The 18,360-nt window shown below is 43.0% G+C and overlaps 1 protein-coding gene and 1 non-coding gene across 2 annotated transcripts in view; one reads left to right on the top strand and one right to left on the bottom strand.

Moving 5' to 3' along the window:
* MATN2 (matrilin 2) overlaps nt 1-18,360 on the top strand; it is a 59,078-nt gene that overhangs the window by 37,979 nt on the left and 2,739 nt on the right. Inside the window, exons 9-17 of the mRNA XM_056854885.1 lie at nt 511-633; nt 1,632-1,754; nt 3,246-3,368; nt 4,586-4,708; nt 5,488-5,610; nt 9,186-9,599; nt 15,149-15,301; nt 16,575-16,628; nt 17,765-17,875. Coding sequence (XP_056710863.1) covers nt 511-633; nt 1,632-1,754; nt 3,246-3,368; nt 4,586-4,708; nt 5,488-5,610; nt 9,186-9,599; nt 15,149-15,301; nt 16,575-16,628; nt 17,765-17,875 — 1,347 coding nt within the window. The remainder of the gene's footprint in view (nt 1-510; nt 634-1,631; nt 1,755-3,245; nt 3,369-4,585; nt 4,709-5,487; nt 5,611-9,185; nt 9,600-15,148; nt 15,302-16,574; nt 16,629-17,764; nt 17,876-18,360) is intronic.
* TRNAA-AGC (transfer RNA alanine (anticodon AGC)) lies at nt 11,785-11,853 on the bottom strand. The gene has a single exon. It is a non-coding gene; the product is annotated as a tRNA-Ala (tRNA).

Raw genomic sequence — 18,360 nt, 5'->3', positions numbered from 1 at the left:
TTCTAGTGCTAGCATAAAAATGCTTAGGGCGCAAGTGTCTGTAACTATATGCAGGCAAAGCATCCTTCATCAGTTACTGGAACATCTTGGTGGCAAATCTGCCATCTAATAATCAAGTGGTACTTCACAGCAGATAAACTGTGTACATTGGAGTTCTGCCTGAGAGCGACACGGTTCATCTGTATGCGACATCTTCCTGTTGATCCATCTGGCACTTTACCACTAAATCAGGAGAAATTTCACGTGCTGTAAAATGAGATGTACTGGAGGGGGAAAAATCTTTCTAGTTTATTCACATTCTGTACAGTGAAGGCTAAATCATGAATCCTCAGGTTCTCCTTCCTACTACTACTTCCTACCCCCCACCCCCCAGGAGTAGCATTTCATGGAGATCAGTGGGCTGCAGTGGGAGGAGGGGGAGTTCCATTCTGCTGATGGAACAATTCAGTCTGGATCCAACCTGAAATAATGGGATACTTTTTTCTACTGACAACCTCCTTTCCTTCTCAGGAATAGACTATTGCTTGCTGAGTGACCATGGCTGTGAGCATACGTGTGTGAATAGTGACAGATCTTACATATGCCAGTGCTTTGAAGGATATGTGCTGCGTAGTGATGGGAAAACCTGTAAACGTAAGCTTTGTTTTCTCTACCCCGTTAACTTGATTCTATATCAAATAAGCAGGTTGTATAAGCGTAATTAATTACAAAACTGTTACTGTGACTAACTTACATCTACCATTTGTGAAAGAGGAGGGGGTATTTGCAGACTTGGCTCGTAAATTTTTTTTGTAAGCGTTACTATGAAATGACAGCGGTGGAAAATGTCATCAAGTTGCAACTGGTTTATGGTGACCCCCCCCCCATAGGGTTTTCAAAGCAAGAGACTAACAGAGGTGGTTTGCCACAGCCTGCCTCTGCATAGCAGCCCGGGACTTCCTTGGTGGTCTCCCATCTAAATATTGAACAAGGCTGACTCTGCTTAGCTTCTGAGATCTGACAAGATTGAGCCAGACTGGTCTGTCCAGGGTCAGGGCTTGCCATCCAAGTACTAACCAGAGCCAGCCCTCCTTAGGACTGTGTGTAAGGAGATCCAGAACCAGATTGGGACGGTGAGGGAGAAGCTGTTGGTAAAGAGAGCAGAAGACTGAACACATGGAACTGCCTTATGCTGACTCAAACCATTGGTCTATCAAAGTGAATATTGTCGATTCTGACTGGCAGCAGCTTTCCAGGGTCTCAAGCAGAGGGGCTGTCATATCAGCTGGTACTGAGCCATTTAACTGGAGATGCCATGGCTTGAACCTGGAACCTCCTGCATTAGGTCTCTCTTTGCCATTGGTGGGAGGTTTTTAGGGTGGAGCCTGAGGATGGTGGGGTTTGGGGAGGGACTTCAATGCCATAGAGTCCAATGGCCAAAGTAGCCATTTTCACCAGGTGATCTGATCTCTACTGGCTGGAAATCAGTTGTAATAGCAGGAGATCTCCAGCCAGTACCTGGAGATCGGCAACCCTGTTCTGCATGCATAGCGGATGCTCCCCCTCCAGTAAGAACTTGCAGTCTTTGTGTTGATTTTCAAACATTGTCCTGGCTACAGATATTTTACCAAAAACGCATTGTCTGTTTTCAGGTAGAGATGTGTGTAAATCGGTTGACCACGGCTGTGGCCACCTTTGTGTCAGTGATGGCAGTTCCTACGTCTGCAGGTGCCATGAGGGGTTCATACTGACGGAGGATGGGAAAACCTGCAGAAGTAAGCGAGAGACGCCACTCTTCCACCTGCAGCAGTAATCAGCATCTGTTGTGCTGTCTCAGTATGTGTGTACTCAGTGAGTTGTAGCCAATGAACCATGAACTTCCCTTACAGAATAGACCTTTTCCACCTCCTCCCTCCCACTGCACCCCCCCATGACCTCTGCCATGCTGCAGTTGGGGTTCAGAGAATTCCCAGGAGCAGAGCCGGGTGCGGTGTGGGGGGTCTGCAGTAGGGAGGGGTTAAAAAAATCTTCCCCTTCTGGTCGGTCTGATTCTGAGTTGCATCCAGCACTTGCTTTTGCCAGCGGAAGAACACTTCCATCCGCAGGGAGGAGGAAGAGGTTTATGGGCACACCATCAGTGATAAGCATAGATCTGAGATCTCTCAAGCTACCTTGCAGTTCCCCTGAGAGAAATCCACCCCAAATACTATTAATCCTAGTATGTCCGAGATACACAATTTATCGTATATGTGTAAAGAAGGTGAGAATGGTGATGGCCTATTTTCAGACAAAGCGTGTGAACCAACAGACCTGTCCCATTCTGCATCAAACCTCACTGGGCTCCTCTTTCAGAATTTTTCTCTAAAGCAGCTCACATGCAGTATCAGGGCTGGCCCAAGAGACAAACAAGCTGAAAGCACTGGAACTCAGCAAGGTAAGATGTGGGAAGGGAAGGATTTCGCTCCCGTCACCTGCAAGCTCCATTTGCTGATTAAATCTACCACCACTTCACTTTCTTTACCTGACTCGATAGACTCACAGCACTTCTGCACATGCTGGATAATGCACTTTCAATCCACTTTCAATGCACTTTAACGACAGTTTGCAAGTTGATTTTGCCGTTCCGCACAGTAAAATCCAGCTTCAAACTGCATTGAAACCAGATTGAAAGTGCATTATTCGGCATATGCGGAAGTGCATTCACTCTCAAGGATCTATTTATTATTATATGCTATTTGTACTCCACAGCTTCCTTTCTCATGTTGCCAAATGTCTGCTTTTGCTCACAGTGTGAGTGAGAATTTTAATTTCTTATAAAACAGATTACCTTTTACCCATCTGCCTAAATTTTGCTGGGAAGTACTCCTTGGGTGATGGGTAAAATCCCCAAGAATTTCATCTCCATTAGGTGAAGAAAAAAATCATAACTGGAATTCCCCCCACCCCCCGTTGAAACCAATAGAAACAAATAAAGAACACAAAACACATGTAATACAATAAAGAAAAGCAATTTAAACAAAACAAACTAATAAAAAATAAGGGGGGAATGTGACATTGCTGTGGTAAAAATGCCTGTGCCAAAAATACAGTGGTTCCTATTGAAGGAGGAAGGGGAAACCTCCAGAAATTACATGGTAAATACAGCCTTGCTATTTCCTGTGTAATTTCATGTTAACAATTGCATGAAAGCTGGCTATGATTTGGGCCTCTTTTTTTGCCTTTTGTTTTGTGCCACGAGCTGCATGAATTATCTAAATTACCTGTAGGTAAAGACCTCTGCAAATCAATCGATCATGACTGCGAACACCTCTGTGTCAACAATGATTTCTCCTATACCTGCAAATGCCATGAAGGATTTGTACTGAGGGATGATGGACACACCTGCAGATGTAAGCTCTTTGGTCTTCATTGCAAGATAGGGCTTGTAATCTGTAGAAGTTAGACGTACATGGGAGTTCATTTTGTTTCTTTTGATTTTGTTATTAATTCCACAAGGGACTGTTTCGTTATTGGGTTGTTTTTGTATGGTTTTGTGTCATTATTGTTTTCTTGGGTCCGTACCTTCAAGGTTTTCCATTCAAACTGTACAAAACTCAGGGGGATTGTAGCATTTCATGAGGACAGCCACATTGCCAAATTTCAGATAGATAGAATAAAGGTGCTCCCCATTTTGAGGCCATGAAAGGCACCCATGATTAACATATAAGTTTATGCAAGAATTGATGAGGAAGAAGAAGAGTTGGTTTTTATATGCCGACTTTCTCTACCGCTTAAGGAAGAATCAAACTGGCTTATAAACACTTTCCCTTCCCCTCGCCACCAGACACCCTGTGAGGTAGGTAGGGCTGAGAGAGCTCTAAAAGCTGTGAGTAGCCCAAGGTCACTCAGGTGGCTTCATGTGTAGGAGTGGGGAAACAAATCCAGTTCACCAGATTAGCCTCCGCCGCTCATAATAGGAAAGATTCCAAACAGCAACACAGCACTGTAGCCACTTGGATTGAAAAGCAGTAGCACAAGGGAGATGCGAGAGCAGTTGGTGGCACAAGGAGGGTAAGGAATCCGGGCAGATAGGCAGCAGGAGGACTCTGAGGTAGAGTTGCTTGGATGGGGTTAAACGTTCGGAGATCAGTAGGCAAGCAAGGGCGTGCAGACTACAATGGAAAATTTGGCACAACAGGGAAGTCATTGGGAAGACAGGGGACGGCAAAGTCCCATCCCATATCCTTCAGGACTGGAATGCCTCACACATGTATGTGATGCTAGTGGCTACAGCTTTCAGTCAATCAAGAAAACACAGAGCCTCTCTCCCCACTTCCTGTAAGGAACACTGGTCTCAGTCTATGCCTTTATTAGGAATATGCTGACTGCCTTGTAAAAGAGAAACCAATAGAGGCAGAGACTGCAATACAGAAAGAAACCAAACCAAAACAAAAAAAATCATGGGGAGTTGTTGTTTTTTGGTTATAAGCTGTTTAGATGAGGAATTTGTTAATTAATTATAATAATTACAAAACACCCAATTTTTGTAATTATTATAATTAACAATAAAAGAAATGCTCAAGTCTCGTAGAAGTGTTTTAACCAGCACATTCTTACCTTTACCCAGATGAAGATGTTTGCAAGTCGGTTCAACATGGCTGCCAGCATATCTGTGTCAATAATAAAGATACATATGTCTGCAAATGTCGTGAGGGATTTCTGCTGGCTGAGGATAAGAAAACATGTAGAAGTAAGAAAATTTAATTACTCTCCTCCCTGCAAGCCATGTGATTGCATACTTATTTGTTTAGAAGATGTGTTCACTTAGAAATGCCAAGAGGCTTACAATAAATAGTGTTGCTGATATAAATAAGACCTTTCTGATGTAAACAGATAACTTTGAAACTCTTTATTTGCAATGAGTGTTCCAAGTATGCTCTTGAAGACTTAAATTAATTTGATACTTGTTCCCTCTTCCCTGGGATCCAGCGTTCTATGAAGGGACCTAGAGATCTCTAGCAAATCACCATCACTAAACTACAATTCCAGGATTTGGGTGGGTGTATGAAGCCACAATAATTAAACATCTCTAAATCTATTAAAACAGTTTGGGTGTTTCTTCTTTTCTCCTTCCGCTGTCATTTGCCTTATGTTTGAGTACCTCCAGATATTCAGGTCCAGCTCTGACAATTTAATTCAAATGTCAGGTGGTTTATAAGGAATCACAAAGGGCTTGAGAAACTTCCTCACTATTACAGTGGAGAAATTTGAAATTCACCATTCAAGTTTTTGCCAAACACCTGATGGGAGTCACCAGTCTACAGGGCATCCAAATGGTTGAGAGGTTAGTTAGAGTCAAGATAGTTTCACCTCTAGCCAAGTGGATAGATCTTCCTTTCTTCTAAGCTACCAGTCCACTCCTGTTAAAAGATCTGATACACCTGACCTGACTGCATTCTAGCTGTTGTTTTTATGATGGGAAAAATATTGACTGATAGACTCTTCTAAAGGTTTTAAATCTCTTTTTAGGTAAAGACCTCTGCAAGTCCATTGAGCACGGCTGTGAACATATTTGCATGAATAACAACAATTCATATGTCTGTAAATGCCATGAGGGATTCATACTAGAAGAGAATGGGAAGGCATGCAGAAGTAAGCAGCCTCATCTTTATAGTACTACATTTCTTTCTCCTGCTGCTGTCTGTAGATTCTTAAAAGGAATTGATACTCTTCTGACTTCGGCACCAGGGTTCTGAGGTGGACTACAGGTTCCTCAGGAGCAAGGATCTGCACAGTAGCTGGTGGCAGAGTTTGGCCTTCAGAGCAACAGAGTAACACCTGAGGTCAAGGTCACAGTCTTGGTCTAGCTGGGTCCAGATTCATAGGTAGAGCAGAGGAATGTTGGCCATGTGAATTGGTTCGACTGGCAAGGTTCTCTGATTAACCCAAGATTTAAATATTCTGAAGAGGATGAACCCACACCTGTTCCAGGACCTGTTTGAGCCCCAGTCCTAGGGTATCAGAAACAAGGGCTGCCACCCTGGCGCTGTCATCATCTTGTGGGTCTGCTGGTTCTGTTTCTTCCATGTTGGGGGAAAGACTGGGAGACTGATGATCCAGGTCCTAGGCCTATAAGAAAGGGGGCTTGCTCCCCAGGTGTCTGGCAAGTTGTCAGCATCATCTGGAACATAAGAACATAAGAAGCTGAGGCTTCAGAGGCAAGTCCTTCATCCGAGGCCTTGGGATCTGTTGCTCTGATTCTGGGGGAAGTCCTGGAGTGCCAGATGTCCCCTGAGACCCTGATTTTCCCTGGGTGTTGTCCTTGCCCCCCCCCCCCCCCCGGTTGACCTCAAAGTCTGCTCCTGGGTCTGAGTCTGGCCCAGGAGAGATCTTGACAGATACTGCATTCATAAGAACATGAAAAAGCATGCTGGATCAAACCAAGGCCCATCAAGTCCAGCTGTCTGTTCAGACAGTGGCCAACCAGGTGCCTCTAGGAACAAAAGTGTTATGAAGTGTATTACTTGGCTTTAAAACATAATTCATAACAAAAGTGTTATGAAATCTGAAGTTGTGTAACTACGCTGGAAAGATGTAAAATGTGTTTGGAATAACGAGGTGGATCCAACCACCCTCTAAGTGACTCTTCCTCCAATGGAAGAGCCATTAAGTTGGAGGAAGACTCCTTAGACAGTAGGAAGACCTCAAACTGGGGCCAAAATGGAAGGTGGGTTATAAATATTTTAATAAATGAATAAACTTTGCTCAGTGGAGTAGTAGGATTGGGATAGGATCCATTGCATTATTACCAAGAAGTAGTTGACCTTATCAACTGATATACACCTACAATTCTTTCTTGGCACTGTGGCTACTTCAGTTCATGGAATTAAGAATTCTGCAACATGAGCATTTTCCAAGCTTCAGCTGTGCTCTGCTTGCAAGGCATAGAGATCCTTCATACCTTTCGAGCATTAACCGTTCCCTTAATGCTGACCAAATTTGCTGTTTTTATATTTAGGGTATTTCCTATTTTGGTACAACCATGTGTTTTTTTTCTTAGAAAGGGGGATGAGGGTTTTTCTTGTATTTTAAATCTGATATGGATCTTTCATCATCCAAGGATACAGACTACATATCATCCTTGTCTGCTTTTCAGGAGCTACATAAGTGACCTCAAAACCCCATACAGCTGATTCAGAATTTGATTCTATAACATGTAATATAGTAACCACAGGGCCGTGGAGCTTGCGCATGAAATCCCAGTGCATAGGTGACATTCAGCCACAGCTGGTTCCAAATACTGTTTTAAAGCCAAGTAATACATTCAGCAAATAATGTATTTAGCAATGCCTGTGATACGTATTTTCTGTTCCCCACCTTTTCTTATATGTTACTCACACATAAGTGTAACATTGTTGTGGCACCCTTTCTTTTTAAAGGAAAAGAGCGCATGTAGAGGAGATGGGATTTTGAGTGATTCCACACTCACTGTTTCCTTTACTTCAAAAACATTCCTTACCCTCTTTTCTGCTTAACTTGCAATACCACCCTAAGCAGAGATACATCCTTCTAAGCCCATTGACTTCAGTGGACTTAGATGGACATGACTTTGCTTAGGGTGGCACTGTAAAGCTGCAATCCTAAACACCTTTCCTAGGGAGTAAGTTCCATTCAACCCATTGGGATTTATTTCTGAGTATACTTTTTTTTAAAAGTTTTTATTTTTGATTTAAGTACAGGATACAGAACGGAAAAAAAGGGAGGGGATATGGGGAATCCATCTGATGTAGACAAACACATTTTTTGGTCTGATAAGTTTGAAAGCATTTTACAATTTCAGACTGTAGTTACCAAGCATTTTCATTAATCTAATATATTTACATTTAACTGATTATATTTTCTGGTTTCTTATAATATATTTATCTGTTAGTTCGCTAGCATTTAAGTGTAAAGTGGTGGCCATATCTCGTTAAACTGTTCTATTGACTCATTGTGGGTACGGTTCATCATAAAAGTCATTCTGGCAATGTTTGCATAGTCGAGCATTTTGTCTTTCCATTCTTCTATGTCAGGTGTAGGCGCTTGCTTCCAGGTTCTTGCCAACACAGTTCTTGCGGCCGTTGTAGCATATTTGAACAGATCTCTGAATCTCATAGGTAAATCAGGTGGTGTTATACTTAGTAGAAAGAATTTGGGGTCCAGTCTTATTTTTATTTTAGTTATGTTCTGTAGTTCACATTGGGTCTTCTTCCAGTACATTTGTAGCCTCGGACAGGTCCACCAAACATGAAAGTAGGAACCATCTGTCTGTTGGCATTTCCAACACGCCCCTTTCTTTCCCTTCGAAGTGGCCATCTGAGCAATCATATTGGGCGTCATGTACCACCTGTAAAACGTCTTATACCAATTTTCCTTCACTTCTTGACTTCACTTCTTGAATTTCTGAGTATACTTGCTGAGGATTTCACTGTAAGGGACTTCTGCCTGCAGAAGGGGGGAAGATAGTTGATTCCCCTTTTCCCACATCACTTCTCATCCTTTTGCTGGGCAGGGGAGGTCACTGCTGCAGTAGTGTAACTTAGGAACCAAACCAATATATGTAATTGCAGTTATATAATGAGATTTATACTCCACCTCTCCAAAATCTGTTCAAGGAAACTACTGCCTTTTATGCATGGCTGTTCCCCTCACCATCACCCCACCGATGACTTCAGGTCTTTGTTTTGATTATGCCTGCCGTTTCCGACCATCAGAGGTCGCCTTGCTCTCCTCCTGAGTTTCCCCACATTTTGCCTGTATTTTCAGAGACCTGTTATATCTCAAATATGCAAATGCCGGCAAAATATGGGGAAACACAGGAGGAGAGCGAGGCGACCTCTGACGGTCAGAAATGGCATGCATAATCAAAACAAAGACCTGAAGTCGTCAGTGGGGTGATGGTGAGGGAAACAGCCATGCATAAAAGGTAGTAATTTCCTTGAACAGATTTTGGAGAGGTGGAGTATAATCAAAATAAAGACCCAAGGTTGTTGGAGGGGTGACTGCGAAGGAAGCAGCCACTCATAAAGGGCCTGCCTCTACATCTTTAGTTCTCCATGATGTTTTATAGGTTGACTGCCTACTGGTCTTTCAATTTACTTGTTTGTTGTATATGACTTTTACAATAGTATAAGATGTCCATGATTACACAAGGAGAATGTTTAATCTTGGTATTTCTAAAAATACAGAATGTACTGAAGGCCCAGTTGATGTCATATTTGTGATAGATGGATCAAAAAGTCTGGGAGAAAATAACTTCGAAATTGTCAAGGAATTCGTAACTGGAATCTTGGACTTTCTTACGATATCTCCCAAAGCTGCACGAGTTGGTTTGCTGCAGTATTCCACTCAGGTTCGCACAGAATTTACGCTGAAACAATTCAGCACGGCCAAAGACATGATGAAAGCAGTATCTCAAATGAAATATATGGGGAAAGGCTCCATGACAGGACTTGCCCTGAAGCAAATGACCGAGAGGAGCTTCACTGAAGCGGAAGGGGCCAGACGCTTCTCAGCCAGAGTGCCCAGAGTGGCTGTAGTGTTTACGGACGGACGGGCCCAAGATGATGTTTCTGAATGGGCAGCTAAAGCAAAGCACAGTGGTAAGATGGACGTTTACTTAGAACTATCAGATCTGAGTAGTCGATAAGAAACTTCCTGAAAAGCTGGTTCCTTTTGTGTATGCATGCATGTTCCCCCCAGTCCTGAGGGCTTTGTGTGTTTGCATTAAAAGAGAGATCTTGCACAGTCTCTGAGAATGAAATCAGACATTTGTTAAGTAGTGAAGTGAGCTTGGATGCTTCAGATCCTTCTCCAGAATGAGAAACTTTACAATCTAGGACCTTTTATGCAGGGACGTTTCCTCGCGGTCAATCCGCACCGACTGCTTCGGGGCTTCCTTTTGATTATGCATGCCTTTTCCGCCCGCCTCATTCTCCCTGCATGTTTTACCCGTGTTTTCCAGATGCTGTTTTAGCCAGAATCTGGAAAATGCAGACAAAACATGCAGGGAGAGCGAAGCAACCTCTGATGGGTGGACACAGCCAAAGGTGCAAACTTAGAAAACCTCTAGAATTATCAGGACCCAGTCTTAAGAAGTGGCAACACCCACTTGCATTCAAAGGCCTGCCATTAATTTGTTAATTTTAAGACTATTAAAATTCAAAGAAGTTGACATATCCTGGAAGAATATATCCTAGAACAAAAAGCTGGAAAGGAACTGTCAAAATAGATATTTACAGACAGCAGTGCCAAAATCTGGAGAATCGGGCTTCTAATTTCTTGTGCTTGACAGGGCTCTTAACTTGTCTTTTTTGAACTCCACTGCATGCAAGCTATTTGGGGGAGAAGGTATCAAATCAGTTTCAAGGCAGCTTGTGTGGTTGCTGTTCTTAGTAAATCCTGCTGGACATATACACAAGACCTGGCACATGAAGTTCTTTGGATTGTGGCCCAAGAAGCTAGGAAGCTGAAAGGAAAAGCAAAGCAGAATCGTTTAATTCTTAAGGAAAAAATGCTGCCCTGGCTGCTGTTGCTGATATTTGAACCCTGTGAAGTTTGAACTTGCAAATGCTGTTTGCATTATATGTTGTGCATCTGCTTAGGCACTGAGGATGTGGAGGCATATGGATCCCTTGGTGCTGATGAACTGTGCACATTTGGAGGGCTATAACCAGGGGTGGAAAGCTAAGAGTTTACCCCAAGAGTAAGCCAAATTGAAGATCCCTGTGGTGCAGAGTGGTAAGCTGTAGTATTGCAGTCAAAGCTCTGATCACGACCCAAGTTAGATCCCGATAGAAGTCAGTTTCAGGTTGACTCAGCCTCCCATCCTTCCGAGGTCGGTAAAATGAGTACTCAGCTTGCTGGGGGTAAAGTGTAGACTAGGGGTGTCGAACTCACTTGGTCCAAGGGCCGGATATGACATAAATGTCACTTAGTGGGGGCCGAGCCATGCCTCGCCAGCCCAGATTGAGAGTGGAGGGGGTGGCTGCCTCAGCTGGCTCGTGGGCCAGATAGCAACATGATGTGACACCACCCCATGGGTCAGTAATGACCCAGTGCTTGCACAGGGGACTACCTCTACCTTTTAAGCCAAGTTGACTGGTCCCTGCAGTGTTTCAGAGTAGGGGCCTCTCACCTCAGACCTGAATGGCACCAACAGTGATCATCAGGTCACCCAACTGCCTCCTCCCGCAAACTAGCAGTGGTGAAGGAAGAGGCAGCTGACGTGGATCAGTGTGGCTGCTGAAGGGTCTGAGCCAAGAGGCTCAAGAGGTGCTGGCAGGGCTGCTGAGGCTTGGCTCTGCTTGCTTCTGGCTGCCAGTGGCTCTCTCAGGTAGGGCTCCCCCACCTTTTTGAGCCTGTGGGCGCCTTTGGAGTTGTGGCACAGGACATGGGTGCGACTGTGAAAAGGCTTCTATGGGACGTGGGCCACAAAATGGCCACCACCATGGGAGACAGAGCCACACACACACACAAAGGAAGCACAAGTGCAGAGGACAAGAGGAGTAATTTTTTTAGATACACTGGGAAAGAAAAGTGAGAGAGTAAAACCAACACTGTAGTGACAGCTGCTTCTGAAATGTTGTTTTAATCTGCACAGCCAATCAGAAGCCCTGCTGGGCAGGAGTCCCCCCTGGCTCCACTCACATGAACACATGAAGCTGCTTTATACTGAATCAGACCCTTGGTCCATCAAAGTCAGTATTGTCTATTCAGACCAGCAGCAGCTCTCCAGGGTCTCAGGCCGAGGTCTTTCACATCACCTACTTGCCTAGTCCCTTTAAATGGAGATGCCAGGAATTGAACCTGGGACCTTCTGCATGCTAAGCAGACGCTCTACCACTGAGCCACCGCCCCTCCCCACTCACTTTCTAAAAATACTTGGTGGGCACCAAGAAAGGTGTCAGCAGGTGTCATGGCATCTAAGAGCACTGTTTTGGGAACTCCTACTCTAAGGCAGCAGCCCATTGGGAAATTTCCCTGTCAGTCAAATGGCCAGTCCACCTCAGGCTACAACAAGGGTGCCTGAAACTAGCAGTGTTCTTTTGTACACTGATAGGAACTAGGCCCTTGCAGGGTTGAGGAGATGCCAGGCCCAGGTTTATATCCAGAGGCTTGCAGTGGAGTTATGAGTCGAATGTGACCTGCACTACTTCTTTCCCCATTGATAAACATGCCAATGATTATGCCAGAATGAGTACTTGGAGTCAGTTCAACCCCACAATAGCCAACAGAGTTATGCTGAGTGTGCATTTGGCTCCTGAATATTTAATTTATGGGATTTTGTAATATCTGCTTAAAGAACAGCCTCTAGTATGAATGGTTCATTCATGAAAACAAAACAAATCTCTGACATAAGAGCTGCGGTTTTTCTCCTGGCTAAATACAAGGCTGTATAGACAATTTATGATGTAGGAATTCAAAATGAAAAGGGCTTAAATTGTTAGTTTTCCTGGAACAGAAGCAATATGGCAGAAGGGAGTAGACATGCGTGTAACTGCTGAATATACACACCCTTCCCCAGTGTTTCCACTGGGATAAAGACATTGAAAACAGCAGCTGTTTTTACAGATATTTGGAGTCTTCTTCAGTAACAAGCATCCCCTTAAAGAGGAAATTTGCATCTATTTGTCTTCAGGAACATACCATGGAATCCTTAATAAAATTACATAGAGGGAACAGAGGGCTGGATCCAGCTGGCTTTTCCACTCCATCTCACCTAACTCATATCCTTACTACAGCCCCCATTCAATGTGGCTTTTGCCCATGGCTGTGTCATGATCACCAGGTTAGCTTTGGGGTTGTGATCAAGAGGAAATCCCTCCTGCCTTTTCAACAGTAGGAAAACAGGTTGCATCCAACTCAAAATCATATTTTAAATGTATTTAGCATGTTCCCAAGAGAATTTCTGATGGCAGGGCAAACTTTATTTATGGGACATAAACATCCATGGGGTGATAACAGCCCCTATAAAACAGATTAAATGAGAAAAACAGAAGACTAGATGAGATAAATAAGTGCTAATAAAATATTCAAATGCAAATATGTTATATGGTCTTCAAAAAATATTCAGATGGGTGGCCCAAACCTAAAACCTGGAAGCTGGTGCATTGCAGCCCCAAAAGTACGTCCAAGACATTTCCTGCCCAAAAGTTGTGGTCTTGGGGTGGGAGGGCAGGAGGCTAAGGAATACCAGCCTTCTGCAAGGCGAAGGGGACGTAGACACCAGGACTGTAACAAGAAGACACACAACCACATATTCACAGAAGGCGTTCCTGTCACCTTCCCAATGGTTTGCTGGGGGAAAGCACCCGTACAGGAGTCATGCGCTTGGGGATGCTAATAAAATGGCAATCTTGCATTTCAGTTGGCAAAAAAGTTGATCAGCAGCAAAAACAGAAGAAAGAGGGAGGATAAGACAACACAGCTCACACACTCTGAAGTAGGTTTCTAACTATCTGGTCATGGTCACCTGTTGGAATCACAGGGTGGCCATTTGGCCGGTACTTACTCATCTCTTGAAGGGAATCACATTGGAACTCTTGTCTGGACTCTTTGCAGGGGTAGCTCTAAGTGCCTCTGATTCTGTAAGGTAACCATTTCACGAGGAGCAGGAAAGGTTAGAGTGGAGGGGCTAGCTGTCACTCTGGATTGTGGTTGTGTCCCCTGTGTCCCACACCTGCATGTGGGGTTACAGTAGCATGACACTGTACTGGCAGCATGGTGATGTACTGCAGGAGTATCTGCAAGGGATCCACTGTTTCTGCACTGCATATACTTACCCTGTGTGGGAGATGCTTTTGAAGGATGAAGGGGATCCTTTGCTTACCTGTGTGGGATGCATTACCCTTGCAGCCCCAGTTGTTGGAGTGCTGGCTCTGTTTGCCTTTGGGACATGGATAGTGTACTTAAGTGAATGGGAAAGAATGAACGTAGTGGGTATAAAATGAATTTGAATGAAAGGGTAGACTGTAATGAGTAAACAGGGATGTCAGTCACATTCTGTTGGACACACCTGTGGCCAGCAGCTGTAATAAGGACTATAAAGAGTACTATGCTTCAGCTTCAATCTAAAGCAGGGGTGTCGAGCTAATTTGTTACAAGGGTCAGATATTATATAAATGTCACTTGTTCAGGCTGGGTCATGTGTACTATAAAAGTTAGTGCCAGATACCAGAGATACAAACTATAGAAGACATGGGCAAAGCTGATTAATGATATTATTTTTTCTTTATTTTTTTTACTTAAAATACAAACACGCTTAAATGAATAACACTCTTACGGTATTTTATTTTATTTAACAGTGTTTGATCATTGACACCTTGAGACTGGGTGGGGGGGATGGCTGCCTTGGCTGGCGAGCCTGCAGCAGTCTTGCCAGCCCAGATTGGGAGTAGGGGAGTGGCTGCCACAGCTGCCTCATGGGCCGGATAAGAGCTCTCAAGGGGCTGGATCCAGCCCATGAGCCGTATGTTCAACACCCATGATCCAAAGACATGCTGCATGCAACACATTGTAGAATATTGTGCTATCCTTGCACATATAGCAGTCTTTTGCAACTGGATTTTCCAGTGTGAGCAAGGCAGTTGAATGATGAATTACTGCTGTTGTGCAGTTGCTGCGCACTACCCAGCCATGTGTGGCTGCAGTCCGCAACAGTCAACCTTGAGATTAATGGTTCTTTCCCATGGATTTCAGTGTTTCCTGTTGATTTCAGTTGAACAAATGTAACTGACTTTCTTGTGATTAAGGTCTTTGCATACATTGTTTTGTTTTTAAAAGATGTTGTTTGGGAATTCTTTGTAGTACAAGGTCTGCTACCATGCTGATTTTAAAATTGGGTTCCAGAGCATGTTTGGAAGGCACCTGATATAGCAACATTGCTAAAATTTAGCAAGTCTGGATCTGGTCAATGCCTTATCTATGTTAACCTGAGTTCTGTGGTGAAAGAAAAGTAGGAAATAATAAAAATAAATATACCAAATAATTTGGAGTACAGATTCCCTCAAGTTGTTTGTAAAAAATAACATCCACACAAAACTTTTTTCCCTTCCACCCTGCAGTATTATCTATCGGAAACAATAATACTGAAATATACCTTATCATATCATAATGCTATCATAATGATATCAGTCAAATTCTTTCTTAGGAATCACCATGTATGCTGTTGGGGTAGGGAAAGCAATTGAAGAAGAATTGCGAGAAATTGCTTCTGACCCTCCGGACAAACATCTTTTCTATGCTGAGAATTTTAGTGCCATGGAAGGAATAAGAGGAAAGCTCCAACAAAGAATCTGTGAAGGTGTTAAGTTTAATGCAGATAAGTCCCAAAATTCTATCATGAGCAATCGGGCCATTTGGTGTGAACATCTGCAAAATCACAGGGATACGCGTAAAACATGCTGAGCAGTAAACCACTGGGAAGAGTAATATTTCAGCTATTTTTCACTTGGGGAATATATAACTTTATTCTAAGGCCAAGGACATATATAATCATTTCTACTACTTCTGCCAGTTTAATAAGTCATGTATGAAATATACAATTACAAAAGCCCAGAAGGACTGGCAACGCCCTCCCCTTCATATGGGCTGCAGTAAGATCAACAGTAAATTCAAAAAATCCCTGGGCGGAAATTTAGACAATTTTCTGTTAGGACAGCCTGGTGCGTTCGAATTAGTCACATTTGAGTTGCAAGGAACTTGAAGCAAGTTGGCGTTCCAAGCTGTGTGGCAGTAAATGAAATCACTTGTACGGACTCATTTTCATGCTTAATAGCATTTAGAATCGAAGAAATAAAGTCATATGTAGAAACGGAATGCCTGTGAAGTCATAGCCTTTCGTTCCAGTTGTATGATCCATGGGTCTGGCCTTCCAAGTGTTGTTAAAATTATTGTTTCCTTTTTTTTTTTCCCCACTGGCAGCAAGACTAAACATCTTTACTATACTCTTAGGTCAATTCCTAATGTGAATGTAAAACCTGCACTGTTTGGGATATATTTTCAACAGCCCTTCCAAATTATCTCCTGCATTCATAAACAACATGTGTGCTTAACACAAGAGGTCCTAGAGATAATAATCAGTTGCTCTTCTTAACTGCCACATATTAAAACAGATGAAACTTGAGTAGGAGTCATGGATATAACTAAGTCTGCATAGATTTTGGAAGCCATTGAGTTTCCAATGCGGTGCATACTTCTGCTTTTCATTAATTGAAACGATACTGAAGGAGGGAAGGACATTCTCTTTTCCTTTCCCTGACCCACCTCTTGGGAAATTGGTAGGTGCAATGGAGGGAAGGACAGTCTGCTCCACTTTGTCCTCCCCATTTTCTCCTGCCCTACCTTGTCCCGATGGGTCCAGATAGGGCTTTTGCCGAGCAGTCTTTTACATCTGACTATTGGAGATACAGTCAGATTTTTTTAATGTGGCTTTGGCAGCAGCAGTATTCTACTTAATACAATGTTTTATTTGCAAAGTTTGCTTGCACTGTAAATCTTCATGATGGTATTATTGATATCTGCAACAAATGCTACTGTAGAACTGTCTTACTTCTTTTTGTCAATATTTCTTTCAGCTCTGAAGGACCACCAGGATTTACCAGAAGGGTTAATGGATTCATATTCTGAAGGTCTGATATTTTCAACCTGCATATGTTGGGTTTCCACTTCAGCTGATCCTTCACTAAGAATTTTGTACTGTTTCCTCTCCAAGGAAAGTAAAACTGGGATGCATTCACTGTAATGTTGTCCATGGATTTGTCAATACAAATGTCCAGGTGCAAATCCGCCCAGGTTTTGAACTACATCCATAAAACTTGTATGACCATTGGTTCTTGTAGGTTATCCGGGCTGTGTAACAGTGGTCTTGGTATTTTCTTTCCTGACGTTTTGCCAGCAGCTGTGGCAGGCATCTTCAGAGGAGTAACACTGAAGGACCGTGGAGAGACACTGTCCTTCAGTGTTACTCCTCTGAAGATGCCTGCCACAGCTGCTGGCAAAACGTCAGGAAAGAAAATACCAAGACCACGGTTACACAGCCCGGATAACCTACAAGAACCAATGAACTCTGACCGTGAAAGCCTTCGACAATATTTTGTATGACCATCTTCATAATTTGATCTGTTTGTTCAGACACATAAGGGGATTCTTTTGTTTACATTAACTTTTTTCAGCTAGAGCCATGCTTCAATATCAACAAAACCTAAACTGAGTTATAAAGGATATATATTCTGCCTCAGTGCTGGATTAATCTAGAAACCTTTCACAGAAAGGATGCTATCTTAGTTTGATCTCTTTCTCTAAAATAATTCCTTTTAAATTGCTTATGAAACTGAAGGACCGCCTACTCTCATATGAACCTACCTGACCATTACAATAATCCTTGTGGGGCCCTGCTTTGAGTACCCCTGGCATGTGAGACTAGATGGTGGCAACCGACAAAAAGGGTCTTCTTGGTTGTGACACCAAAACTGTGGAACTCCCTCCCCAAGGAGATTTGTCTGTCCCTCTCTATCATTAACTTCCACTGGTGGGTGAAGACCTTTTCGTTTTGTGTTCCCTGACTGATCCTCCTGCCTGTATAGTTTTGTTACATTGTTTTATATTTATAGCCATTTAGTTTTCAATGTCCGTTCACCACCTAATTGGTGGAAAGGTGGGATGGAAATATTTTAAATAAAGTGCAATAAGATATTGTATAAAGTGCAACAGAGAAGGCTTGCTAGCTATTTTAACTCCACTTCTTTCTTTCTGGTTTCCCCTGCAGAACCTGAAGCAGGTACCCTAGCAATCAAAGATGTTCTTGCCTGTTCCAATTTTGCAGTCCACCACAAATATCTTTTCGAAGAAAAACAGTTGCGATCAAAAGTAGCTTCAGGTAAATCTGTTTGTGTTCTGCTCAGGTAATATTTAGTACTAGTATTCATCATCTAGCTTATGTGCTGGTATTAGCCGCCTCTTTTGATTCTCCAGGGTTAAGGAAATGTCAGTGTTTTTCCTTTGGCTAATCTCATTTTTTATCCTATACTTCTTCCAAGAAACACAGGGATGTGTACGTTTTTCCTTTTCCCTGTTTTATCCTCCCAACCCAATGAAATGGGTAAGGATGAATATCAGTGACTGGCCCAAGATCACCCAGGGAGTTAGTTGAGTGGGGCTTTCCAATTCACAGTCTGAGGTTGCTTCTTGATGGGAGTGATTCTACATTTTACTCTCACTGCTGGGAGCATCTGACCAGAGTGATTTCCTCCCGCCCCACCGGCTTTTGCCACTATTATTTTTAATAGTTTAATTCATAATTTAACAACACATTGATGTATTTATTACTGATAATTTTTTAAAAACAGCAAAAACTTATCGGTA

Source organism: Euleptes europaea, chromosome 8, assembly GCF_029931775.1.
Source record: "Euleptes europaea isolate rEulEur1 chromosome 8, rEulEur1.hap1, whole genome shotgun sequence".
Classification (NCBI taxonomy): domain Eukaryota; kingdom Metazoa; phylum Chordata; class Lepidosauria; order Squamata; family Sphaerodactylidae; genus Euleptes; species Euleptes europaea.
The sequence above is the reverse complement of the archived record's forward strand: the minus strand, read 5'-3'. Positions and strand labels throughout refer to the sequence as shown.